The 27,459-nt window shown below is 38.8% G+C and overlaps 1 protein-coding gene across 1 annotated transcript in view; it reads right to left on the reverse strand.

Moving 5' to 3' along the window:
• Window positions 1-27,459, reverse strand: part of Cenpf (centromere protein F) — a 46,997-nt gene that overhangs the window by 11,021 nt on the left and 8,517 nt on the right. The window contains exons 8-13 of the mRNA XM_057770857.1: window positions 20,480-20,605; window positions 19,068-19,196; window positions 16,633-16,755; window positions 10,253-10,388; window positions 5,141-8,526; window positions 690-3,524 (exon numbers count right to left, since the gene is read on the reverse strand). Coding sequence (XP_057626840.1) covers window positions 690-3,524; window positions 5,141-8,526; window positions 10,253-10,388; window positions 16,633-16,755; window positions 19,068-19,196; window positions 20,480-20,605 — 6,735 coding nt within the window. The remainder of the gene's footprint in view (window positions 1-689; window positions 3,525-5,140; window positions 8,527-10,252; window positions 10,389-16,632; window positions 16,756-19,067; window positions 19,197-20,479; window positions 20,606-27,459) is intronic.

The following is a 27,459-nucleotide window of genomic DNA, read 5'->3' on the forward strand; positions in this document are numbered from 1 at the left end:
CAAAGACTTAAATTTGAATTAAGATCATCAGAGAATGTTTTGAGGGAGTGCCTTAGTTTTTTGTATTTAGTACCTTAGATTCTTATCTGCTCTTAGAGCTCTACTAATTGCACCATGCTACTCTAATCCAATAAAACGTGCCAAGGATTAAAGTTATAAATATATAAATCCTGAAAAATATAGTTGTGATAGACTTCATTTTCTGGACATTCCTTTGAATGTTGAAAAAAAATTTAATTCAAAGGAATCCCTTTCTTGATCAAGCTGATTTTTCTCAAGCCACACCCTAGAAGCCATCAATGTTCCAATAGTCCTAACTACATAAGTATCTTTAGGTATCTTTCTCCTTAAGGTGCAAAGGGCAGGGGCTGCCTTCAGACTCTAATCATTATCTGTTACTCTTGTCACAGTGGTTCTCAGCTTGATAGGGGAATGTTTCCATCCCGGTGAACCCGAACTACAGATAATGACCCCAAGATTTCCATGAAGTGATCCCATCAAAAACCTAATCTAATTCACACACATACACACACACACACACAAAATGTCTCTTACAAGTACATCAGGGCAATCATTGCTGCTTGAGCTGACTCAATGTTCCTGTAGTCAAGACACTATAAACACAAAGTCACAGAACCATCTGCAAGTCCCTCCCACCTTTCTACATGGAAATAAATCAGGGCACTTACTCTTTGGATAAGTGATACTTTCTGCATCTTCAACAATCCAAGCTCACTTTCTAAATGCTTGTGAGAATTCTGCAGGGCTTCAAAGGTGCTCTGCAAAGCGGTGTTTTTGGATTGCAGTACTTGGACCTTATGCTCCAGCTCCACATTCAGATTTCCCAGTTCTAGTTTCTGTTTCTGCCAGAGTTGCTGCTCTCCTTCCAACTGGGAAAGTTTACATGCAAGCTGCTCTTGACCTTTAAGTTGATCTTCCAGTGTCCTGACCTCTCCCTCCTTCTTTTCTAGCTTCTCTTTGCCAGCTTTTACTTCTTGAGAGAGGACATTTACAGAAGACTGCAAAACAATGTATTTATTCTTGGTCTCACCAATGTCCTGTAGCAACTGGGCCTTCTCAAGTTCAAGAGTTTGTATTTGACCACTCAGGTTCTGTTCTTTGGTCTTATAAGCCTCTTGGGCATTGCACAAGGAAATCATTGTCTCATTTAGTTCTCGCAATTGAGTTTGAAGCATCTCTACTGCTATTTTGGATTCCTCTTTCATCTGTTCCTTTTCTTGCTCTTTTTCTTTCATTAACTTTTCAATCGAAGAATTTATTATTTCTAATTCAGAAACTCGCTTTTGTTCCTGTTTTAATTCTTTCATAAGATCTTCATTTTCTGACCTTGTATTAGTAAGGTCTAACTCCAAATCTTGGATGTTTTGAGCCATTCCTTGTATTTCTGATTTTAAAGTCTGTATCTCTGCTTTGGCATTCTCAGCTTCAAGAGTCACATGCTCTTTCTTTTCCTCTGAGAGCTGCAATTCTTGTTCAAGGTTCTCAACTCTATCCTTAAGCAAGTCTGCATAATGCTTACTTTCCTGCAGTTGTCCGAGGAGGTTGTGCTGCTTCTTTTCATCAGCATCTATGTGAACTTTAAGCTTCTGAATGCTGCTCTTTAAGCGGTGCATTTCTTCCTCTGGCTGGTCTAGACTCTGTTCTTGGGTCTCCAAAATTTCCTGATCATTACACAAGGCTGCTACTTCCTCACTGAACTCCTTTAATTGTGTCTGAAGCATCAACACTGTAGATTTAGAGTCTTCTTCCATCTGTACTCTTGCCTGCTCCTTTTCTTCCAACAGACTTCTAAAGGAAGAGCACAATTCATCCAGATCTGACACTTGATGTTGCGTCTCTTGTAGTTGCCTGGTCAGATTTTCTTTTTCAGACCTAACTGTAACAAGGTCTAATTCAAAAACTCTCAGGTTTTTGGTCATTTCATCCACTTGTGCCTTGAGGATCTCCACCTCTGCTTTAGAATTCTCAGCATCAAGAATCACCAGCTCGTGGTTTTCTTCCGACATTTCCAATTCCCTCTCCAGATTCTCCACTTTATCTTTCAATGAGTCATTTTCACGCTGACTTTCCTTCAGTTTCTCCTCAGTACTTAAGTACTTCTTTTCATCTGCCTTGATGCGCACACTCAGTTTCTCGATGCCTCGTCTCAACTGATGCACCTCCTCTTGGGTTGAGCTCAGCCGCATTGCAAACTCACCTTTCTCCATGAGTGCTACCTCCAAGGCCTTGGAGATGTTCTGCCTTTCACATTCTGACTCAGTCAGCTGTGCCTGGAAGTTCTGAGACTCCTTGACCAGTGATTCTTTCTCTTTTTTCAGCTCTCCAATTTGAATTTCCAGCTCACCTACTGTCAAAGATAATTCCTGTGAGTCATTCTGCAAATTCTGCAGCTGCTCCTGGAGATGAGCTTTGTCCCTTGTTAGCTCATTCACATTAAAGGACAAAGACTGAAGGAGTTCTGCTTTGTCTTTGACCTCAGCCTCTACCACCTCAATGTGACGGAGTTTCTCACTTTGGTGAGTCTCCAGCTCTTCTATTTTCTCTTTCATCTGTTTAGATGTCTGACCAAGTGCTTCTTTTTCTTTTGACACAGTGTCTAATTCTCCACGAAGCCTGTTTCTCTCACTAATGACTACAAAAAGCTCCTCCTTGAGGTCAACAATAACCTTCTGCTTACTCTCAGTGTCTCTTGCTAAACACAGCTTCTCTGCTTGAACCGCCTCTAAGTCAGCTTCCACAGAGAGGATGAGATGTTCAATATTAGCTTTCTCAGACTTGATCCTGGTCAGTTCCTTTTCCACATCAAAAAACTTTCCCTTCCAATCATCTTCTATGTTAGCTGTATTATCTTTAATAGTGTCACTTAACTCATTTGTTCCCGATTCTAAGTCAAAACCAAGGTCTTCTGAACTTTCTACTCTCTGACGTACCTCCTGGTTACAAGGAAGGGATCCCAATTTTTCACTTAAGTCAGATTTTTCTTTCTTGAGGTCCTTGACTATTTTTTCCAATTGCACACATGTTTCAATCTTGATCTTTAGCTGTACTTCCTGTAAATTGAGTTTTGAATCTGCCTCTTTTATTTCATTTAATAAACTTTCAACTTTTTTGTCCCAGTCGTCTACTACAGGAAGTAACCTTAAATTCTCATTTGATGTGTCTTTTTGCAAATGGAGAGTCTGGATAGATCCCTGATCTTCCAGAACATCCATGGGTACCAATACATTAGGACTAGAAAACAACTGAGATACACATTCTGGACAGTCCTGGGTTTTGTTCTCTACTGGTGCCTCACAATTGGTCTCTGGGGACTGCTCTTCACACCTCGCTCCCATGAGCCTGGCTGTCTCGGTCTCAGTGACTGAAGTTTCTAGACAAAGGTCCTGCTGAATATCTTTATCACAAGTCTGATCAGTGTCCTGCTTTGGTGTTTTCTCTGTAGTCTCTGAAACATATACTTCTGATTCTTTTATATCATAACTATCATTTTGGACTCGAACAGCCTGTAAACATAATGTAAACCAAGAAAGCATTTTATTTTTCAGAAGAATCAAAATGGAATCAGTGGTTTAACTATTACTTTACAGAAACTGCCCATATGGGTGCTGCTAAACACACCCCTCTAAACAGAAGAGCTCTCAATTCTATTCTGTTCTCTGTTCAGATAGTTAACACAAATATTCAATGGGTTCTACCTATGTGCAAAGCACTGGGTAAGATATTTACCATAAGGACATTTATTTCAACTACATCTAACATGAAAATCGCATCTTTCTTTCACAGCTTGCAATTGTTTAGGCAGATTAAAGGAGTAGCATATCTTTGTGATTACCAAATAAGAGATTAACAAACTTCAGATAAAATGGTTAGTGTCATCCTCAGTACTCATGTTCTTTACTAAGAAAAGCAGTGTTTATGAGGAGATTCTCAATCCAAAGACCTCATCCTAGTCAGGACTTTCTTGGAAAAGGTACATGTTTTGTCTCAATTTACCTACAAAAAGAGGTGCTATGATTATGATTATTGCTACTGCCACCACAATATGACCTATGACCTTCACCTCACAGAAGTAGAGTGAAACTCAAACTGTACAGCATTAGTACTTAAGCTAGTGAACTAGAAAAGACAAACTACAAGGAATTAAAAAATAAAGTAATTTTCTTTAAATAACTGATACTACTAAAAGCTGCTAGAAAATTAACATTCAAATAATTTCTTATATCCCACTTAATAACTGATGTTACAATATTTAAAACACTCTGAAAGACATGAGGCTAAACTACTTGAACACATCACTCAATGTTCAGAATATTTACACGTGCCTCATTAATCAGTAAACGTATATGTGGTGGTTTGAATAGGAATAGTCCCCACAGGCTCATATATTTGAATGCTTAGTCATTAGTGAGTGTTGCTACTTGACAGGGATTGGGTGTGGCCTTGTTAGAGGAAGTGTGTCACTGGGCATGAGTTTTGGAATTTCAAATGCTCAAGCCAGGCCCAATGTCGCTCTCTTCCTGTTGCCAGCCAATCTGGATGTAGACCTCTCTAGTACCATGTCTGCCTGTGTGCCTCCATGCATCCTGCTATGCTGATAATGAATTTAAACCTCTGAACTGTAAGCCAGTCCTAATAATTTTTTTTTCAAGAGTTGCTGTGGTTATGGAGTCTGATAGCAATAGAACAGTGACTAAGGACAGTATACATTCTAAAGACTTCAATTCAGACTTCAAAAATGCTGGGCTATGATGGCACACAACTTTAATCCCAGCACTTGGGAGGCAGAGGCAGGTGGATGTCTGTGAGTGAGTTCCAACAGAAGCTCCAAAACCGCACAGAGAAACCTTGTCTTAAAAAAAAAAAAAAAAGAAAAAAAATTTAGTGATTTTTCATAAGAGAATATTTAAATCATGATGGGCATTTATTCCTCAAATAAAGTTTCCTCGTGTTTTGAATCCTGGTTGGCTCTGGAAAATTTTTGGTAAGTTTCTCATTCATTTCCTTGAAACTCAAGAATACTCCAATCTTGATTTCATATTTATCTCAACCCAGTAAAATTTACCAAGTGTTTAACTAGGCATGCACACAGAGAAACAACATGTCTATTCCAGGTACTTACATTTTCCATGTCACTCCCAAGCAAAGATCTTGAGCTTAAGTCCAGCTCTTGCAACTGAAGGCGCGCTACCTCAAGCTCGAGGGACAGATTCTTCGTCTGCTGTTTTTCTTCTGCCAACTTAGACTCCATTTCTAAGGTCACACTTGTCAGCTTCTGCTGCCACTGCTCCTTTTCTGACAAATACTGCTTCCTAAGGCAGCCGAGCTCTTTCCTTTCAGAGCTTAGTGACTGCTCAAGCTCTTCAATTTCTTTATTTTTTATAATCTCTTGACTCTCGATTTTCTCTTCTAGATCCTTGAGGGACTGCAAGTACATCTGACATAGGATTTCAAGTTCCTCAACAGTCCTCACAGAGGTAGCTGGGATTTCTTTTTCAGACAGATTCTCTTCCTCTAGACCACTGTAAGACACTTCATCTACATTGCAAGGGTTTGCTGAAGTATTCCCTTCTAAACTTAGAAGAGACGTGTCTCCAGTTTGTTCTAAAGCATTTTTGTAAAAAGCAGCTTCTCCAAAATGTGTCAGACTTGGGCTGTCTGTCCCACAGAATGACAGTGACAATGTATGTCCATCCTCAGCACCAGGTTTCCTTTCCTTTACCAAGTCATCCTGCATGTTCCTCAGATTCATTGACAACACAGAATTTTCAGCTTTTAATGTGTCAACATAGGAACACAGCTCTGACATCTTAGAGCTCACCTCACAATGCTGATCATGTAAAACTTTGTGTTCACTTTGTAAACAAGAAAACTTCTCCTGTAACTCAGCAAAATGCACTCGAACTTCTTTGTCTGACAATGTTATTTGCTCACAGAAACTGCTACTGTCCAAAGGACTCAAGACCATAGACACATTGCTTTGTTTATCACAAAGACCATCTGACACAACTTCCTTAAGTTCACTCTGTGGAAGAACATCTTGATGGGTTAGCATTTTCACTTCATTCACTAGCTTCTCAACCTTTGCTGCCATTTGACTAGTAGCTGTGATACACTCTGACCGTGAGTCATTCAGCTCAGACTGGAGTTGTAACTTCTCAACCTTCAGTACTTGGCACATTTCCCCTAGCTCATTCAGTTTATCCAGGGCTGTCTGTAGAGAGCACTGCAAGCGTGCATTCTCATTTTGACTTGAGGACAACTCATGGAGCACTGACACATACTTTTCTTCTGCTTCTATTTCACAGTCTTTTAGGCCAATCCTTTCGTGTGACTGAGTGTCCTGTGAACTCACAGTTCCCACTTCTCCTCTAATTGTCTGCAATTCCTGATACAGGGTTTTTTTCTCCTCCTCACTTTGGTCAAGCTTTACTTCCATAACTCTAATCAAAGCTTCAAGGCGTACCAACTGTGCCTTATAATTGTCTGGAGAAATGACTTTAGTGTCAATATCCATCTGATACTGGGAACTACACTTATATATCTCATCTTCTGTTACTTTTATAGAGTTCTCATCTGATTCTACTTCAAGATAATGTTCAGGTTTAGTCTGAGTTAACTGCATCAGTTGCTCACTCTCATGTGGTAAGTCATTAACTTCCTTTTGCTTCTTATTTTGTTCTTCCTTTAAAGTCGAGCTCTCCTGCCTTAAGCTATCAGCCTCACTCTTAGAACAGTTTTTGGTGACTGTAGCCTCAGACCTCACAGCTTGTTGCTCTACCTCCAATTCCAGCATCAATTTCCTGTTTTGATCTTCACTGAAAGATAATTTTGTTAAGAAATCTTGCTGTTCCTTTGCAAATGCTTCCTTCAGCTGCTCCAGTTCAACTTTCCTATTCTCACAAACAGCAGTGCATTCACTGAGTAAGCATTCTAACTTAGCATTGTTTTCTTGTGCTGTTTTATAGTCAGCCCTGAGATCTTCCAACACAGTTTCTGTTTCTTCACATCGTTGTAATAACAGAAGTCTTTCTTGCCTGTACTGATCAGACAACTCTGAAATGCTTCTCTCTTGTTCTGCCATACGGCTTGAAATCTCCTCATGTTTCTCAAGTAAATTCATTTTCTCCTGCCATAAGGCCTCATAAGCTTCCTTGAGAACCCCATTTGCTTGGGTTAGCTCTTCAATGTCTTTTTTACTTAATGAGATGATGTTATTCATTTTCTTCTTCTCTGAGCTCAAGGTTTCAGATAAAAGTTGTAGCTCCTTCAGAGTGTCTTCAAGAAGGCAGTTACTCTTCTTTAATTCTTGAATCTCTCTTTGCTCAGCTTCTAATTTTTCTTTCAAAAGTTGCAACTCTTTCTCCTTGCTCTCAAGGGTTGCTAAAGTTTCAGCAACAATATTCTGATGAACTGCAGAGTCTTCCTGCAATTTACTAATGCACTGGTTTGTTTCATCCACAAAATTTTGATGAATCTGCTCCACTTTAATGAGGTTTTCTTCTATTTCTCCTTTCATTTGTAGCAACTCTTCACACCGCTTGTGCAGATCTGAGTTCATCTGGGTCTGAGACTTCAGGGAACTTTCAAGCGAAATGACTCTATTTTTTAAGACAGCTACATTTTCTACAGTTTGGTCCCCATCTACAAAGCAGTCATTTCTTCCTGAATGCACGCTTCCTTGTTCCCCCATTAGATTTGCAAAGGAATCACTAACTGCAGGCTGCTGATCAAAAGCCAAAGAACTTCTCCGATTATCCTCATTTGTCACCAGAGAACCTCCTGATTTGAGCAAATCCTTCAATGCTTCATACTCAGTATGCAGGTCTTGGTACTGCTGGTCTTTGGTCACTACTTCACTTGACAGTAACTGAAGCTTATGTTCCAAGCCTTCAATTTGCCCAGTGAGCTCATTAGCTTTCAAGCACATATTTTCTACTTCTTTCTGATGCTTCTGATCTGAGAACTCAGCTTTCTGCTGCAGTTCCAAGTAGGCTTGTTTCTGTGTCTCAATCTCAACCATCTTGCTGTCTATAATACTGCGGAGGTTTCTAATCTCCACATTAAGATTTTCTCTTTCCATTTCCAGTGTTCTTACTTTTTCATTGTAGTCATGACATTTTATTTGTTGTGTCTTGAGGCTGGCATCTAAGTGCTTGATTTTACTCTGCAAACTTTCATTTTCTGATTCTACCTGATTGATAAGTTTTTCATTTTCACTTTTCCAACAAGAAAACTGAGTTTTCTCTTCTTTCAATTCTTCACACTCTTTCTTTTTTAACTCCAAAGCACTCAGCAAAGCTTCAAACTCCTTCTCTATTTTATTTAACTTATCATTCAGTTGTTCAATGTGATGTTCCCTTTTCTTCAGCAGGTCTTGAGAACAGTCTCGTTGGGCTTCCAGATCAGCTAAGGTAAGCTTTAGTTTCTCTAAAGTTAGTGAGTTTTCTTGTTGGTTTAGTTTTTCCTGGAGATCTATTAACATAATTTCCTGAGAGGTATTCTTAGCTATTAAAACAAACAAATGAACACAAAGTTATCAGTGTTTACAACAAATACCACTTTATAAGAACTTTATACTCTAGCATCAGGGTGTAACTCAATGGGAAAGAAGTTACCTAGCATATCTAGTCTATGACTTCTAAAATTTTAAAATCTAAACTAAAAAAGAAAAAAGCAATGAGATTAATAGACTCTCAAGTCCTGTAAAATTTGACACTAATGCTGTAGCCCTTGAAAGTAATTCACCTAGTAATCCTATTACCTAAGTTTATATAAAGACAGAGAGAAAAACAGCCATTTTAGTATTGTAATGTATCTAATAATCTTCATAGCTTAATAAAAATGATGTAAAAAGAACAAGGAAGTTTACAGAGTATTTAGAATTATTTCTTTTTTAAAAATGTATGTTATTTGTTAGCAAGAATGCCACCCACATTCCAATTCTTCCTTAGTAAGAAGCGTAGAAAGAGGAGCTGAGATTGATTCATTTGGAAGCTCCTATCACGACCTTATTTTAGTCCCCCCCTCCAAACCTGGCAATATTTTCACCTAGCAGTGACTAAAAGGCCTGGGGTAAAGAGGAAATAATTGAAAGCCTCTATAGTAAATAATATGTAACATAATATAATAGTAAATGAAAAACTATACTTATTTTTAATCCCTTAATTTCAAACCTACCCAATGAGAGTTGAAGACTTACATAGACAGCACCCCAAAGGCATTTTCCTTCTACTTTGCATTTGAAGGCCTCAAACAATGACACTTTTGATAATCTTGAAAAATGAGTCATAACTCATTCTTACATTTTTTTTCCTTTAAAAAGCTTTAGACTGATAATTCTACCAGCTGCCACAGAAAAGGGAAAACAGCCCCAGGGATTCATTTCTAGATACTTGGGAAACTGAGGCAGGAGGATTACTTGACCCCAGCCTGTAACCAAACCCAATCTAAACAAAAAAGAAAATGAAAATTAAAAACAAAAACAAAGCAAAACTATAACAGTGTCACACACATTCAGAACAACAGGTTAAAGATAAATTCTTCATGTAAATATCTCAAGACAATTTTATGTAAAAGGTATGCTATAATATGCACAAATGATAGATTCATTTGCTGTGTACAACATAACACTTTGGCTGTAAACTCAGGAAATAAAGCCATTCAGTCAAGTAAATTATCAAAATACAATGGGCATTAAGGAAGCGGAACACATACATTTAATGTAGGATTTTCCATTTCTAAGAGACATTAATGAGTGAACAGTGGTCTGTATGCACTGAACACACTTAAGACATACGAATGGCATGCTACAGTGAGAAAACACTGCCAATAAAGTATTGTGTAACAATGCTTATCCTTCTGATTTCAAAGTAGTAAAAACTATACATTTTGGGACTCAATGAGCTCCAACTTTTAAAAGTTCAACTATCATGCTGGAAAACATCAAACATTTTGGGGGTGAATATAGAAAGGACAGAGTTTTCCAATTGACTAATGTCATCAATCTTTCCTCATGGGAATAAGACAATAGAATTCTGGACTGCTGATATGGCTCAGTGGGTAAAGGTACTTGGTGCCTAGCCTGATACCTGAGTTTGACACCTAAGAGTCATATGGTGAAAGGAAGAATTCTTTTCATCAAACTGCCTTCTGACCTACACACACACGCACACACAAAATAAGTAAATGTAAAAAAAAAAAATGTATAGAACACTAACATTACTGAACTCACCTCTCATCTCTTCTGCAAAATTCTGGCTCTGGCTCAAACACACTTTGACTTTACCAAGTTCTTCCTCCAGGTGGCAGACTTCTCTGGCCCTTTGCTCAGACTGACTCCTAATGAGACTGTTTTCCTTCTTCATTTCCTAAAAACACAGTTTGTTTTAATCTAAACAAATGCGCAAGCAAGTCAAAACTTCTGCCTCGATAAAGGTACTTCACAGACCTGTCTATATCTCAGTCAGGAATACACTTTCCCTTTTAGTATCTAATGAAAGTGCTTATCTTATTTGAATAAACTTACATCATAAAAGCTGATTCCGAACCTAAGATTTATCTTGTATCTTCAGGAAATAAGTTTCTTCAAACTTTCTAGTTGCTAAAGGACTAGCTTTGAAGAAAAAGCCTTTTTATAAGATCAAAGACAAAAGTTCTGCAGATTCCTATCAAACCTGATTAGTCAAAATATCTTTGCAAAGAGATGATATGATACTGAATCATAATGCTCCAGGATCAAATTTTTGTTTCACTGCAAAACCAGCTTAAGGCATACTATCATAAGAGTGTTCTTATAGATGAAACTTCCTTCAAGAAATGCTTTCATCAGCAAAGCTTACAATGGTCATGTATGCATACTGGAATATGTGCTATGAAAATGCAGATATAAATAAAATAGAGTCTCTGCCTTCATCAAAATTACCCTCCATGGAATAAGGTGTGGTCCTAGTCACTCAGTACACACCTAACAAGCTAACTACTAGAAAGTGAATAATCTATATATCACATCACAGGCTAGCACAGAATTCATAATGGATGAAGGAGCCTAAGCATTCACAGGTTCCTTGGATCCATGATTAAATATGCATCCACACAAGGTTGTGCAGCAAAGCAATAGATACATAAAAGTAGTTTCATTCCACTGTGTTGGGAAATCATGATCTACACCAGACAAATGTAGACACCAAATGGAAACATCACTGTTACTCCTTAACAACCTAAAAATGATACAACATGGAGTAAAAACATTCCAGTCATAATGAAACTTGTTGCCTTTAGTTTCTCAAATTATTATTATTATTATTTATTAGTGTGTGTGCATACACTGGAGAGGCGGAATATGCTATGGCACATATGTGGACAAGAGGACAACTTCAGGGAGTTAGTTCTCTTATTCCACCATGTGGGTTGCAGAAATGGAACTGAGGACTTCAAAACTGAGGACTTCAAGTTTGGCCCACTAAGTAACTTTACTCACTGAGCCATCTCTCCAGCCCTTTGGGGGTTTTTTTGTTTGTTTGTTTGTTTTTTGTTTCTGGATACAGTCTCATTGTGTAGACCAGACTGGCCTCACACTCAAAAGATCTACCTGCTTCTGCCTCCAGAACACTGGGAAGGCACTTGAAATTCTGACTAATTTTTTTTTTATACCTTAAAGGTATATCTACCTATATTAAACCATACCCTCAAGAACTGGCATATCACTACAAACTAAGAACTACTTATCTTAGGGAATGAAAGAAATCATAAGGCTTTTTTTTTTAATTACATTTCAAAACTACCCTTCTGAGAAGTAGGAAGACATTTTTGAAATCTTAAAGAAACAATTAAGACCCATCCTCCAAACCCCTACTGCACTGTTGGAAAACAGATGGCCCTGGCGATGTTATGTTGGAAGGCTGCCTTCAATTATCAGTGTGGTTACTACCAGCAGATGGGTACCCATGTAACAAAGCCAAATTCAAGAAGAGGGAGAATCTGGCTACTAGAAAGTACTTGAAAACTTGCTGGCAGCTGCTGTGTTCATGTATATACATTCATTTCATCATTAAAATGAGACAGAGCCTGTTGTCAGTATTGCACTGTCTACTGTGTTCTGATCCTGTCCTGCTTACACTAGGAAATTGACTATGCAATTAAGATATCATTGAGAACAAAAGAGCAGCTGCAATAGATCAAGACTTGAGAGGTTAACCTGCATACTAGTAAGTACTCAAGCTTGCAAGAAATAATCATGAAGGTGAAACAATGTAACTGATTAAAATTAGCATTAATAAATATACAGAAATATAATCACTTGTTTGTTCTTCAGGCTGAGGATAATCACTCATCTAATGAGATCACAGATGTGAAAGATAGAACACTCGAAGCATTTGACAAGTGTTAATTGGGGCACTGTTATTAGTGTTTCTTCCCCAAATATAACAGTTGCAAAATCATCAGAGGTGAATCATGAGTTGACTTACTATTTTCTTAACTTACAAATTATTCTTACTCAAAAAGAATCAAATCAAATCTGGGACTTGATAAGAAAGCTGGGAAGATAGTGCATTATAAACTGAGAGCACCTCCACAGAAAAAAAGGCTTACAAGGAGATGGGGAGGGGAAAAGAGGGGAGGTACCACAAAGGGGAGAAGCTGTCATGACTGGGTGCCTGTTGGCCTCTCTGTGTCTCAGTCCATAACTGCAGACATTTAAGAAAATAGCAAGCTCAATGAAAAGATTAGGGTGTCTTTCTCCATTTTGGCATTAGCTTTGTAAATATTTGTTCCTAACGAAGGAATGTTCAGCCAATCCTGGGACCCAGCAGGCTTATGACCAACCCAAGAATTTTAAGAGGCTAGAATTTAGAAAATAAGCATCTGAAAATGGATGCACAGGCTGTCATTCATCAGCAATTAGTTTTCCATGAGGCTACAGCCACTTAAGTCTTGATTGGGTAGCTCATTAGCAACAATGAGTTAAGCATACAAGGATATATTCTCCTAGGCATCTCTTGTGTCCTCGTATGATTTGCAAAATTGGGCACTACTCTGGAAAAGCACAGCAATCTCCGTAAGCACAGCCAGCACTGAGCTTAGCAAGCAATCCCACCCAAAGCAGCTTTGGTTTAGCAGCAGCAGGGGAAACATCATTTCCTAGGGCCAGACAAAACAAACTGCCGTTAGTGTGTGGCATTTCATGATCCTATCCATAAGCACAGCTTAATATGTCCCCTGCTGGGTGAAGGCTGTCTATGTGGGCATGGGATGGATCAGCAGGCGTGCTTTCTCCTTCTACACTGTCATTCCTGCCTGCCAGACTATGTTCCTTAGAGAACCTAATACAATACAGGTCCCTATGCCTAGAAAGGTCCCCAAGCAAGCTTTCCCTCATCCTGCCTGTCAGTGATGGCATTTTACCACCAAACCCCAGTACAACAGAGGCTGGCACTTGAAGCGGGGTGAGCAGCTTATCTACCCTCCCCCATCACTTTGATACTAAATGTTAACTTTACCCTTGATTGGGCCATTAAATCACATTTCCAGCACTGATAATTTCTAATTGCAAGAAGTATATTAGTTTACTAAACATAGTCAAGGAAAATTTCAGTACAACTGTCACATTATTTCAGCATCCAAAACCTATAAGCATGTTGAACTTGTTTGTGCTTACTTATAATTAGATACAGAAAGGCACCAGATAATTAAACTGGCAAGATTTTTAAATATGAAAACTCTCAAATGCACTGTCTTTTGGCCATGACCCTTCTGTGCCCAACATGTGACCACAAATAAATCTAGTATCAAAGGTCATTAACATTTGTAGAAAAAAAACAAGCAGGTGGACTTTCATGATTTACTAGACACTTACATGCTGGGCACTGGGCCAAACACTTTATATGCAGTGTTGGACTTAAAATCATGAATACAGTCTTAAAAGGGAGGAATATTATTTGCATCTGTGTGCAGACTAGAAAGGGATAATCTCAAGGTAACACTGTAGATGGGTAGCCCAATAGTGTACATCCAGATTGCTCCCACTACAGCCATCACTACTGTAATCCCCAAGCTACATCGACGCTCTTACTGACAAGTCAATTCTCTGCTCTCTGAACCAGAGTTCAAAGTACAAGAGCCAGAGAAGCCCTTTCAACTCCTACTGTTATCCCCAAAAGAAGACTTATAGGCAAACATAAACATAGATTAAGATGAATGTTAAATTCCTAAGTAGCTGAGCACTTTCCAAACATGATTATCTTCATTTGAACATGGTTGACACATGCAAGTACGGCCTGGGATCAGAGATAGTATCATAATCCAGACCCCATGGGGATAAAGTCAGTCCTCAGGAACATCTGCAAGACAATGTCCAGCCTATTAAAATGTAAGTCATGTTAAAAGGTATTTAGACTCTGAACCAGACTATAGCTCTACAAAATGTTTCCACAGGCAGCCAATGAGTCGCAGGAGAGTTCCTGGCTAAAAGGGAAGCTCACAGAGGAAAGAGCTCCATGCCAGTCTGCCTGTGGAAATGTTAGCAGAAGCATCTGTTGGTTGGTCCCCACTGGCCAAAAGGCAAACATTTGTTTTGCTGCAATAAACACACACTGGAAATGATTGCAGATGAACCCAAAACAGGATCTGACTGAATGGCTTCCACTCGAGGAACAGGCGTTCGATGCCCCCACCCCATCTCCAGCAGTGTTCCCCCTTTGTTCCTGGCTGCTTTAATAATTTCCTCTTTGCTATGACAGGTGTTCTCATTTACAGTGAAATGCCATGGGGGCAAACATATTTAGACTTTATCACCTAGATAAGGAACTGTCGTAATGAACAAAACTGTTTCTCTTTCACCGGCAGCAGGCCAAAAGTGATGAAGAACAGTTCAATAGCGGGAAAACATTTTTTTTCCTGCAGTATCTGAGAAGACACCTCTGCTGATCTTCTGTTGGTTTATCTTCATTTCTGGTTCTATTCAAATCATTGCAGCCCATCATCTGTTCTTAAATGCCTTTAAAACAAACTCCAGACCACCAACAAAATTCAGAAGCCAAACTGACACGGGTAGAAATAAGACCCTAGCCCCAAAGCCATTCATTGCCTGGCAGAACAGGAAATCAATCTATAGGCAACATGGACCAGGCTGCACAGTGGATCCTAAGATCCATATTTACTTCTAAAGAGTAATACCATTCATAATTACATGATTTTGTTATTTATTTTGGCAGTGCCAGAGACTGAACTATGATTTTCCATTTTTTTTTAACACTGTGACTCTAACCCTTCAAAAAGGGATTCAGATCCCAGCATTGTAGAGAAGAGGCAGGCTCCAAACTAGGCTGGGACACACAGTAGGAGTGTATCTCAGAACAACAAAGAGCAAGTGGGCATGCCAGCACAGGCCTGTAATCCCAGCACTTGAGAGGAAGGGGCCATGGGATTAAGAATGTAAGGCCTAATTTAACTACTTAGATTTTAGGCCATCTTAGACAACATAGTGAGACTCCAACTCATAGACAGACAGACAGACAGACAGACAGGATGAATAAAAAGAGATAGCAGACATAGATAGACAGACAGAAAGACAGACAGACAAAGATAGATGAATGAATGAACAAAGAAGCAAAAGGGAGAAGGCAGAGTTGTAACTTAAATAAACCACACTGACAGTTTCATTTATTCCCTTTAAATCTAAGCAATTCCTTTGTTCCATAATTCCACCACTCAAGTGGTCTAAAAAAAATCTTTAAGCCAATGGTTCTCAATCTTACTCATGGTGTGGCTCTTTAACACAGTTCCTCATGTTGTGGTAACCCCCAACCATAAAATTATTTCGTTGCTACTTCATAATTTGCTACTGTTATGAATCATGATGTAAATATCTGATATGCAAGTATCTGACGAAAGGATTGTTTGACCCTAAAGAGGTCATGACCCACAGGTTGAAAACTACTACTTTGAAACTTGATGTTATAGGGGCTAGAGAGATGGATCAGAGGTTTTTAAGAGCAGTGGCTGCTGCTCTTTCAGAGCACACAGAGGCTCACAACCATCTTCAAGTCCAGTTCTAGGATATCAGTTACCTTCTCTCTTCTTGCCTCTGTGGACACCAAGCATAAATGTGGTGCACAGACATAAACAGATACAATACATACCCATACAATAAAAACTTTTAAATTTGTTTATAGTCAGGCAATGGTGGCACACGCCTTTAACGCCAGTACTCGGGAGGCAGAGGCAGGCATATCTGAGTTCAAAGCCAGCCTTGTCTACAAAATAAATTCCATGACAGACAAGATTACACAGAGAAACCCTGTCTCAAACAAACAAAAATCCACAACAAATAAAAACTTGACTATATATTCTTAATTCCTCATGCTAAATGCCTGAGTAATCATTTCAAAGGAAAAATAAGGGCATATTCAACATATATAACACTGTTACATTAACATGATTTTGATCCTAGGAACCCACGCAAAGGAGGAAAAGAACAAAGCCTACAAGTTTTACTCCGACCTCCATGAGCAAGACCATAGTACATGCACGCACACATACAATTTTTTTTTTTAAAGAAAGACACTTTGTATTATCATACTTTGTCCTGTGTGGGGTTTGTTCCTGCTCACATACCTCACTGCTTCTCCTCAGTTCATTCTCTGTGATCTGACTCTCCTGAAGGGCTTGTTCTGTTCTGCTGAGCTTTTGCCTAAATTCTTGTAAGCTCCTTTCTAACTGCTGCTTCACTGATGTGACCTACAATAGAGAAAAAATAACAAAGTTCTGTATTTATGTTCTCTGCAAATAAACAACTGCTCTTAAAGAATAACAAAAACAAAAAAGCTGAGATAAAAGAGAAAGAGACAGACTGGGAGAACATGGGTCATCAACCCTTGATATCTGCAGAATGGTTCCAAAAGCTCCACGGACATTGACCCTCATTCTATAGAATGTTTTGGGGTTTCCCTATAGACAGAATACTGTACATCTTCCTTATACTACCCATAGGTGCTATGTAAGTAGTTACTATTTAGGAATAACATGAAAATGAAGTCTTTGTTTTCAGATCATAGGCCTAACTTACACAATACACAAAGGAGCCAGAAAACATTCAAATGTTCACACTACAGAAAAATTAAACACACTAAATAAGACAGAGATTTGAGATTGGAGATAGATGTAGCAACCAGAAATACTCAATGAAGTAGAGGCACACGCCTCCTAGTCTATGAGCAAATAGCAACCTAGGAGTTCAACTGCAATTAAGGTCTGAGGTTGCCTCCACTTAGTATATCCAGCTAAAAGCCAGGGGGCCACATGGTTAAAATGAAGCAAGTGAGAGGAGGGCATCAGGGAAGCCACCTGAGTCCACCACCCAAGCAAAGTCTGGTCTAGTGATGGGGACAGCAAGTGACTACACAGTTTTGAGCAGAGGGGCTATGGGATCTGACTTATGTGATGGAAGCTTTGCTGTGGCTACTGATTGAAAACAAACACAGATGGGATTGGGGACTGGACATGGTTAAAGTAGCTATATTCAACATAGTGTATGAACATAGACAAGTCAAATTTATTCTTAGCTGCTAGGAAGGGCACATGGGCAAGTTTCTGGGATAGATGACAAAACTAAACTATGCTAGGTAATTGGGACAAGACCACAAGCTATAACATTTGTAAGAGCCAGAGGGTGGAGATGAGCAGGGTGAATGTGTCTTCAGTCACGTCCTCACAGCAGCTATGGTTGTATGGTCAACACCTGCACAAGATTAAGTGAACAAACACAGCATGGACTGGGGAGAAGCTATGGACAACGGATGGCTGCTGGGAGAAGGACAGTCAGTTTTAAGGGTGTGGCCCCTAATAGGTCAACCATGCTCCTTTGGATGGCCCTATACTCATGAGTACATGAACAGCACAAACTGGACTCAAGAGGTTATAAAAAACAAAACAGAGATATGAAGTTGAAAGTGTAGATCTGAAAAGCATTAAGAGGAGAAATAAGGTGAATATGATCAAAATATATCTTACATTATTTTTAAATTTTTCAATAAAAAATTAAACATATATAAACTATCATTCACATGGGAAAATATTCATACTTTATAAAATACAAATATACACCAACATGTGTACACAAACACAGGTGGACTCAGTCATTTGGTGGACTAGTTTGAGATGTAAGACAAAACTGCAGGGTAACCCCAAGTATTGACCTAAGCACTGTGAAGAATGGAATCCTATTTAGTTAGATGGAAAGGACCAGAGGAGGTGCTCATCTACAGGACAATAGCTGAAGTTCAATGATTAGCTCATTATTGCTACCCATGTAGACAGAATGCCGAGTACAAACCAAACAGCTTGTGATTCAGAAGACATCTCCAAGCTGGAAACATAAAACAAGATCCATCATAATATAGGTGGGATGCAAAGCCAGAAACCTGGGTAACACTCTTAAGAGCCTTAAATAATCCAGCTGACAACTGTCCAAGCTTTAACTATTTAGGGGAAGAAACTATTTAGGAAAGCCCCCCTCCATTGTTATATACCCCATAATATTAAGAGACTTCCTCTCAGATCCAGATGTGAAAACCCAACACATTTTACCCCTTTTCTAGAAACTGAGTCATAAAGAGTGTTCTCCACTCTGAAAGGGAACTAAGGACATATAACAGGAGCCAGAGACTTGAGACTGACTCCCATACCAAGAATAGCAAAAAGTCAATCCCAAGAACACTGGGAAGAAAACTGTAGTTTCAGAGACTGAAGAAAGCAAGAGGAAGGAAAGGATGGGTCTGAGGTTGTAATCTGGCCTGCGACTGCTCATCAGACACAGCAATTATGTTCTGCACAAATGCTGAAACAAAGGACTTTGAAAGTGTTCACTATAAAGAATGACAAATGTTTAAGATAAACACATTTAACCTGAAATATTACATTTTTTTGAAAAATACATATTGAACATCACTTTTTATTTCTACTTTTAATTATTAGTGAAACAAAATCTAGACCAACTGAAATACAGAAGGAGCATGCATGTAAGACTGTGAGAACTAAGTTCAGGGCCCTACCTTCTCCTGTTCCACCTGGAGGACATTGAGTGCATGCTTGGTTTGCTGTAACTCCTGGGTGAGTCTGGTTTTCATCTGAGTGTACTCTTGGTCCAGAACTTGGAAAGATCGATGCTGTCGGGACAGCTCCTAAAAAGCAAAACATTAGATCAAACAACCATTAACAAACAAGATTCCAGAAACAGGCACAAGCATCCTAACAGGCAATGCTACATGAAAAGTGAGAGAGACAACAAGGAGCCATGCTAATCATCTACTGAATGCCAAATACAATCACCCTCAACACTGGTCCTGATAATCAGATCCAGGTCTCAGAGGGAGAGGTCAAAGAGTCGCCAGTTGACCACATGGAAGTCAGCCAATTTCCAGCTCATCTCAGTTTAGAAGAAGGGAGGGCAGGAAAGACTAGCTGAGCTGTAATCAACACAACTCAGCACAGAAACACACCAAAACTTTAGGCATAAGAGCTGGAAAGATGGCTTAGTGGATAAAATGTTTGCCATCCAAGTATGAGCACCAGAGTATAGATCCCAGGAACCCCAGAAAAGCCAGGCAGGTGTGCAGCCACCTTTAATGTCAGCACCCAAGAGAGAGAGAAAGGGGATCCCCATGGCAAGCTGGTTAACTATAGTAGTAGATCAGCCAGCTCTGGGTTCAACTGAGAAACCATGCCTCCAAAAAAAAAAAAGTAGAGAGCAACTAAAGACATCCTGCATCAATGTCAAGCCCATATATGAGCATGTGCATCTATACTCACGTGTGCCCACATACATACAGACCACATGCTTAAAAATAAAACAGGGGAGAGGGAACAAAATGATCAGGAGTTCAAGAAACCTGGGCTAACTGAGCTCATGTTCAAAGGCAGGGGAGAAAAAGAAGAGAAGGGAGCTTAACTAATCAGTCATATACACTTACAACGATCTTCATTTCAAAGAACAGGAATAAATGCTGCTAAGTGACTGACAAATGGGGGGATATCTATTATCATTTATGCTCAGATTGAAGCACCTGAACAACCCATACTGGCAAAATACCTGCCAGCCCACCTTTGGTTCCCTGACCGCCTCAGATACTGTGTTAGATAAGTAACCAACTCATAACTTTAAAAGACAAAAGAAGAGCAAAGCCATCCTCTCACCATGGATCAAGAGAGCAAAGACACACTCCCTTCCCACAACAGTACCAAATCTCAAGCCCATAAAGAAAACCAACTCCAGAGAGCGCCCTTGCTAATAAAAAGAAAATGATGGAAAAAGTATGAAAATGCAGGTATGAGGGAAATGCAGTGACTTTGGCTCACAAAGCATGCCTACTCCATAATGTTCTCAATCATAAGAAATAGTTCTTCCAAATCGCAAAGTCAACAGGTCTTTCTGAGAAAAATTCCTCCATGAACCCATTAACCTTACCTCTTGAAGCTCCTTTTCTTTCCCCTTAATTTTCTGTTCCAGAGAATATTTGGCACTCTCTGCATTCTGTCGCTGACAACTCAACTCCTCAGTCAAAGTTTTCAGCTTTTGTTCCAAGGTAGTACACTGATAACAGATAAAAATGTTTCACACAAAACAAGTTACTCAATGAAAGAAGTCAAATTTTGTGTTTTTAATAAATTTTAGGCCAGGTCAGTGTGATGATCCATACCTTGAAACCCAGCACTGAGGAGGCAGAGCCAGACAGATCTCCAAGTTCAAATCAGTATGGTCTACATAGTTTAGTTCCAGGCCAGCTAGGGTTACATCGTAAGGCACAATTTCAAAAAAATAAAACAAAAGAAAACTTCAGTCCCTAAAGTCTATTTCATGTTTACCACTGTTTTGATCTTTATATTTCATTTAAAAAGTCAGGTTTATATTCATTATCTAAATCCTGTGGTCACTATGATTCTATTAGCATGAATAAAAATTTGAAATTTATACCGAGTATGTATGAAATTTATACTGAGGAAACAGCACAATGATGTTAAGCATCAGTACATTTTAAAATACTTCCCAATGTGTGCCCTGGGACAGGGAGGCTGTGGTCTCAGAATGCACCAGCACCACTGCACGCCAAGCAGACATCAAAAGACAGCATGAGGCCTGAGAGAGCTCAGTAGGTCAGAGCACTTGCCACACTAGGCTGACAGTTTGACTTCAATCCCCAGATCCCACATGAAGAGCTGAATGTGATGGTTTGCATTTGTCAGCCCAGCAATTCCATGGCAAGATGGGGTTGAAAACATAAGAGGTGCCCAGAAATTCTTGGTCCAGCTAGGATGATGACTTGCTCCTGAAAGTTGTCCCCTGACCTTCTTCACATAGAACATCAGTAAGTAAACATAGTGATTTGTGAACTATCAAACAGTTAGAGCAAGCTCCCTACCCTCCTATAAGAGCATCTTACAAGCCTATTAGAGACAGAGGGTTTTGAGTCAGTGTCTAAGTAAGTAGTCCTGGCTGGCCTGAAACTTACATTGTCCAAAGTGGCCTCAAACTCAGGATCTTCCATCCTCTACCTTTCTTGTGCTGGATTAAAGACAGGCACCACCATGACCAACCCATAATGAATTTTTGTGAGAAACGTTAAATATCACACTACTTCTTTCCATAATACTCCCATTATACCATTGCATTTCTAAAGGTTCACAGAATCCCAGAAAAACCACAGCTGTTTTTAAATTATGCTCTCAAAAGCAACAGAAAGAATATGTTGTTGCTTTCTTACATATATATACAGTTATCTGCTAATTTTAAAAATATTAATTACATGAAAACTTAGGATATTCTCCTAAAGTTAAATTTAAACAAATTTGTATTAGTCCTTCAAGTGGTGAGATTCATTGCATGTCTTGAAGTCATTCCTTTAGTTCAAATCCTTAATGTTATGAAATAATTTTTCCATACATTGTGAATATGTCTTACTTTCATTGGTTAATAGAAAGCTGACAGGCCAGTATCCAGACAGGAAGTATAGGCAGGACAGCCAGACACAGAGGACACTGGGAAGAGGAAGGGCAGAGTCAGGGAGATGCAAGCCAGCCTCTGATCAAGCAGGATAGAAAATGAGGTAACAAGCCATGAGTTACATGGCAAAGCACAGATAAGAGATACGGGTTAATTTAAGTATAAGAGCTAGTAACAAACCTGAGCTATCAGTCGTGCTTTTATAAGTAATATTAAGCCTCTGTCAACTCTGCCTACACCTTAAAATGGCTGAACCTCCAAAATCAGTATTTTAGTAATAAGAAAACTTTGTGGGGGCTGGAGAGACGGCTCAGCAGTTAAGAATGCTGGCTATTCTTACAGAAGACTCAGGTTAAATTTCCAGCACCTACAGAGTATCTCACAACTGTCTATAACTCCGGTTCCAGGGATCTGACAACCTCAAAGACATATATGCAAGCAAAACACCAATGTACACAGAATAAATCAATCAATCAATCAATCAATCAATCATTGAAAAAAACCTATGTTATTAATAGGGAACAGTTCTCCACTCTAAAGTGCCCTGATTTAGTAAACTTCACTTGTATTTTCCTATACATGTGTTAGTGTGCGCACAGGGTATGCATGTGTATATGAAGGTAGACATTTGCAGGTGCACATGGAGATCAGAGATCAACATCAGTATCAATGGTTCTCCACCTTAGGTTTTCAGGTAGAATCTCTCAATGACATTGGAAGAGTTCACTATTCAGCTAGACTGCCTAACCAGCCATTACCAGGGATCCTTCTGTCTCTGCACCACTGCCCTCCTCACCCTATTCCCCTCCCATGCCAGTGCTAGAATTACAGCATATGCAACCATAAGCAGCTATTTTTTAATTGTTGTGTGTGCATATATGACAAGGGGTGCATAACACATGCATACAGGTCAGAGAACAACTTTTGGGAGTCAGTTTTCTCTTCCTATTATGGGTTCTGGGGATTGAACTAAGGTTATCAGGTTTCTGCAGCAACTACCTGTACCTGTTGAGACAATTCACAGATCCTATCTGCATATATATTATGTATGCAGGTAGTTTAAGCCTGAGTGTTGGGAGTAGACTAAACTCCAGTCTTAGGCTTGTGTGAGAAGCACTTTACTGACTTAAGTCATCTGTTCAGTCAACCATAGTCTAATTTAACAGTACTGTGAGCACTGTATTTATTAGAACTCTGAGAATTCAGAAGAAAACACTATGCAATATTTGCTGGAAGACAAAATGTCAATTATTAACTAATTAAAGATGAACAGTACCAAATTGGTCAATGGTGACTAAATGATTCTAGAAAAACTGTAACTCAGATGACAGCCTGAGCTGTGTCGGTAGCACAGACCTATAATCTCAGCACTCAGAAGGCTGAGACAGGAAAATCATCCATTTGATGTCAGTCTGAACTACACAGCGAAACCCTTTCTATACAAAAAACATTAACTGCCTCACGTGTGTGCTCTATGTATGCAGATGAATGTCCAGTTTTTACTTGGGTGCTGGGAATCCACTCAGGCCCACAGCAAGCATTTCACCAACTGATTCACTTCTCCAGTCTCAGTAAACATTTAAATTCTTGAGCCATTGAATCAAATTCACCCACTCCCTCAGACATTAAGATACCTTCATTGCTATAATTATTTAAGTTTTTAAATTCCCAAGGAATACTACTATATGATTTTTAACAATCAACATAAACTTAACAACTAATGATTGAGAACTCATTGTGTCCTCCACTGTTCTAGACTGTGGAAAAACAACTAAACCACCTAAGACTGGTATCTGATGGGTGACAATATCAAACAGAAAAAAAAAAAAAAAGAAAACCAAGCACCAATGTAAACAAACTCTTGGCACCCTCTACTGGCACTCCTTCACAGTGCAGCGTATTCCTAAGGGACCACAATCCTTTCATTTTAGATGAGGACATTAAAACAGACCCTTGAAGGCATTTGTGCTTCATTCAAACATATTTTGAATCCTACTGTGGGACCAGTGATGCACAATCCATGTGTAAGTAAATGCCCACTAGATGTCATGTATGCTCTATAATACTCTAACACGGTGGTTCTCGACCTTCCTAATGTTGTGACCCTTTAATCCAGTTCTTCATGTTGTGATGAACCCCAACCATAAAATTATTTTGTTACTACTTCATAACTGTAATTTTGCTACTGTTATGAATTGTAAATATCTGATATGCAGGATACCTGATATGTGACTCCTGTGAAAGGCTCATTCATCACCCTGGTGTCGTCCTTGTGGGATAATGCTCTTGTACCCTGTAAAGATCTGTCACTTGTATTGGTTTAATAAAATGTTGACTGTCCAGTAGCCAGGCAGGAAGTAAAGGCGGGGCAACCAGACTAGGAGAATTCTAGGAAGAGGAAAGGCTCAGTCTGTAGTGGCCACCCAGACACAGAGGAAGCAGGATGAAAATGTAGCACTGAGCCAAGGTACCAAGACACGTAGCTAAACATAGTTAAGAATTATGGGTTAAGTTGTAAGAGCTAGTTAATAGTAAGCTTGAGCTAATAGGCCAAACTGTTTATAATTAATATAAGCCTCTGTATGTTTCTTTGGGACTAAATGGCTGCGGGACCAGGCAGGACAGAAATTTCAGGCTACAGGTTGTAATCTTCCAGTTGAAAATCACTGCTCCTAAGTACACAGAGCTCAAGTTCCTGCAACTATGTAGTTTATGATCCTGAGCACTCTTTTCAGCTTTTTCAATTGTAAAGTATGAGTGCTAGGTTCCAAGTTAGCAGCTGTCAGCCTAAAACTCCTTCCAGCCTTCAACTATAGTTTGTAACTAGTTGGAAAAAGACCCAAACAACATTCAATCACTTGAGAGCACAAGAAGAGTATATTAGCTCTGCTTTATTTAATAAGCAATTCTAATGACACACAACATAATGTGGTGTCAGCACAACTTTAATAAAGTCATATTAGGCACAAAAAGAAAAAGTTGAACTGAATTTTCAGTTGGGTAGACTTGAAACTGACTTGGGGAGAAAAGGGAATCCAAAAGGCACTAAAATAAAACTGAATATTAAGGACCTGGAGGAATAGTAATAAGATGAAAGCCAGAGTCAGAGTCTCAGCACTCTCCAAGTCAAAACAACTAATAATCTGATTAGAGACTTCACCAAATATGACAGGTAGCACAAAGAACCTTTCTCACCAAAAACGAGGCAAATATCATAGAACAAAAGTATTGTTATCAGTAATAATACTTCAAATAAAAAGAAAAAAGAGTAGACATGTTCTTACCTCACAGCAAAAATACTGCTTCTGAACATTAGTTTGAAATAAACTTATGAGTGGGAAGGCAGAAGCAAAATAAAAGAGAGTTTAAGAGTCCATAAGCGTAACAGTACTGGGGAGAAAACAAAACAAACCTCAACCAGAAATACCCTTCAGGAATGAAGAAGAATCAAAACATCTTTAAATAAAGGGAAACTAGGAGCTTGTGGAGAGCACACATATCCTAACAATGGAACAGGAAGCACTTTAAGCAGAAAGGTAAAGATCAAAAATGGAACCCTGGAAGAACTTAGAAAAGAAGAAAACACAAGAAAGCACTAATCTCTGACATTTTTAAATGTCTAACAATTGTTGTAAAACATTAGTTCTAAGTGTAAGCTAAAAAGACATTTAAGACTACTATAAATGGAGGAGGAAAAAAACAAGGGAGGCAAATGTGTCATATCAAAGCTAGCAAAATGAGCACACAATAACCTATGAAGCCTGTAAAAATTTATGTAATCCACTGAAAGGTTAAGAAACACAGCAATAAAAAACAGAAGCAGAAAAGGAAAAGCAAAATGAAAATCACAGGTTTAAGTCATGGCAAATGGTTACATTAAATATAAATGAGCTAAATTCACCAATTAAACAGTGAACCAAAAAAGCATGACCTAATTGTATGCATAACATACTTCAAAGAAGACAACATAGCTAGAATGAAAATAGGACAGAAATTTGACCACTGAGATAAAAATTGCAATCACTGTAATTCCCTCAGTAGAAAAAACATAATTCCATTAATTACTGAAGAAATTAAAATATTAAAATTTGTATGTAAGAAACCTCTAGGCCTGGTTGATTTCACTGAGGAATTCTACTCAATCCATGAAGAAAAATATATCAATGGCATTTTCTTGCAGAAAACAGAACAGTTCCTAGTTCATTTTATGCATCTAAGATTATCCTGTTAACAAGTATCTTATAAAGATGGAAGGAAAAAAGAAAATGTCAAACAATAAATATCTCTCATCAAAGTTAGATACTCAAATCCTTAAAAAGTCATTGGGAGATAAAATTCACATCTATGTAGAAGTTACATGTCATAATCATGTGGGACTTTTCCTAAGACATAAGGTTCATTCAAATATCTGAAAACCAATCAGTATAATCTGCCACATTTGTAAGTTACTACCTCATATAACTTAAATATGAACCTTCAATTATCTTAAAACAAAATTGTAATTAGGGAAGAAAAAGGAACCTGCCCAGGGAAAGCAAAGAGACCCAGGTCTACGGAAGTAATTTTCACCTATAAACTCAGAAATATTACTTTTTCCTTTAGCAAGGAAAAAGAAATCCATAGGGATACCTCAGACATGGTTTTTCAGGCTTCTCTGTAACTCTTAATAGTCAAATGAAAGAGCCATAAGCCAAGAACATAAATGATGACACTAAAAGAGCCCTGAGGAAGATGCCAGAAGAGAGTAGATGGCAAGAAAACACATGAATCACAGGAAAGTGGGTATTTCAAATAGAATGACAAGAGAGATTGGGCCCAGAAAGCACCAAATCCATCATAGTTGGTTTTGAAAGGTAATTCATTTCTCCATGTTACTACATAGCAGTGTGTTTATTATTTTTTAAAATATTATTATACTACTCGTCTCTAGATTTATTTCATTGCTGTTATACTCTGTCTCTGCAGGGCAGTAACTTTTACTGCTCTACACATCCCAAGACTAGAATAATACTGAACATACAGCAGCACTCAATAAATAACTTAGTGTTATTAGTGCTAATAAATAAGAGAAAAAAACAGACCAGAGGTTGGTTTGAGATAAAGTAACAGATCCTCAAATAATGACCTCACTCAAAGCCTTAAGAAAAGTCTTTGTTAGCATGCATCTACTGAGTCCCAGAGCAGATCATGGAAAGAAATCCCATCCTGTGTCCAGAAACTATCCTACAGCTTCAGTATTCCTCCGATTCCATTTGTGTGACTTGCTCAGTGTCACTCAGCTGGAAAGACACTAGCAAGACAGGTCCCCTTATCTACCCAACCACAGACAGCCTACTAGCTCGCCTACATCAGCCAGCGTGCAGCATGCGCTTTCAAAGACCTTTACAAACAGTTACTTTATAAATTTAGGCATAAAAGATGACAATTTCTCAATCATTCTTGGAAAG

This window comes from Chionomys nivalis, chromosome 5, assembly GCF_950005125.1.
Source record: "Chionomys nivalis chromosome 5, mChiNiv1.1, whole genome shotgun sequence".
NCBI lineage: Eukaryota > Metazoa > Chordata > Mammalia > Rodentia > Cricetidae > Chionomys > Chionomys nivalis.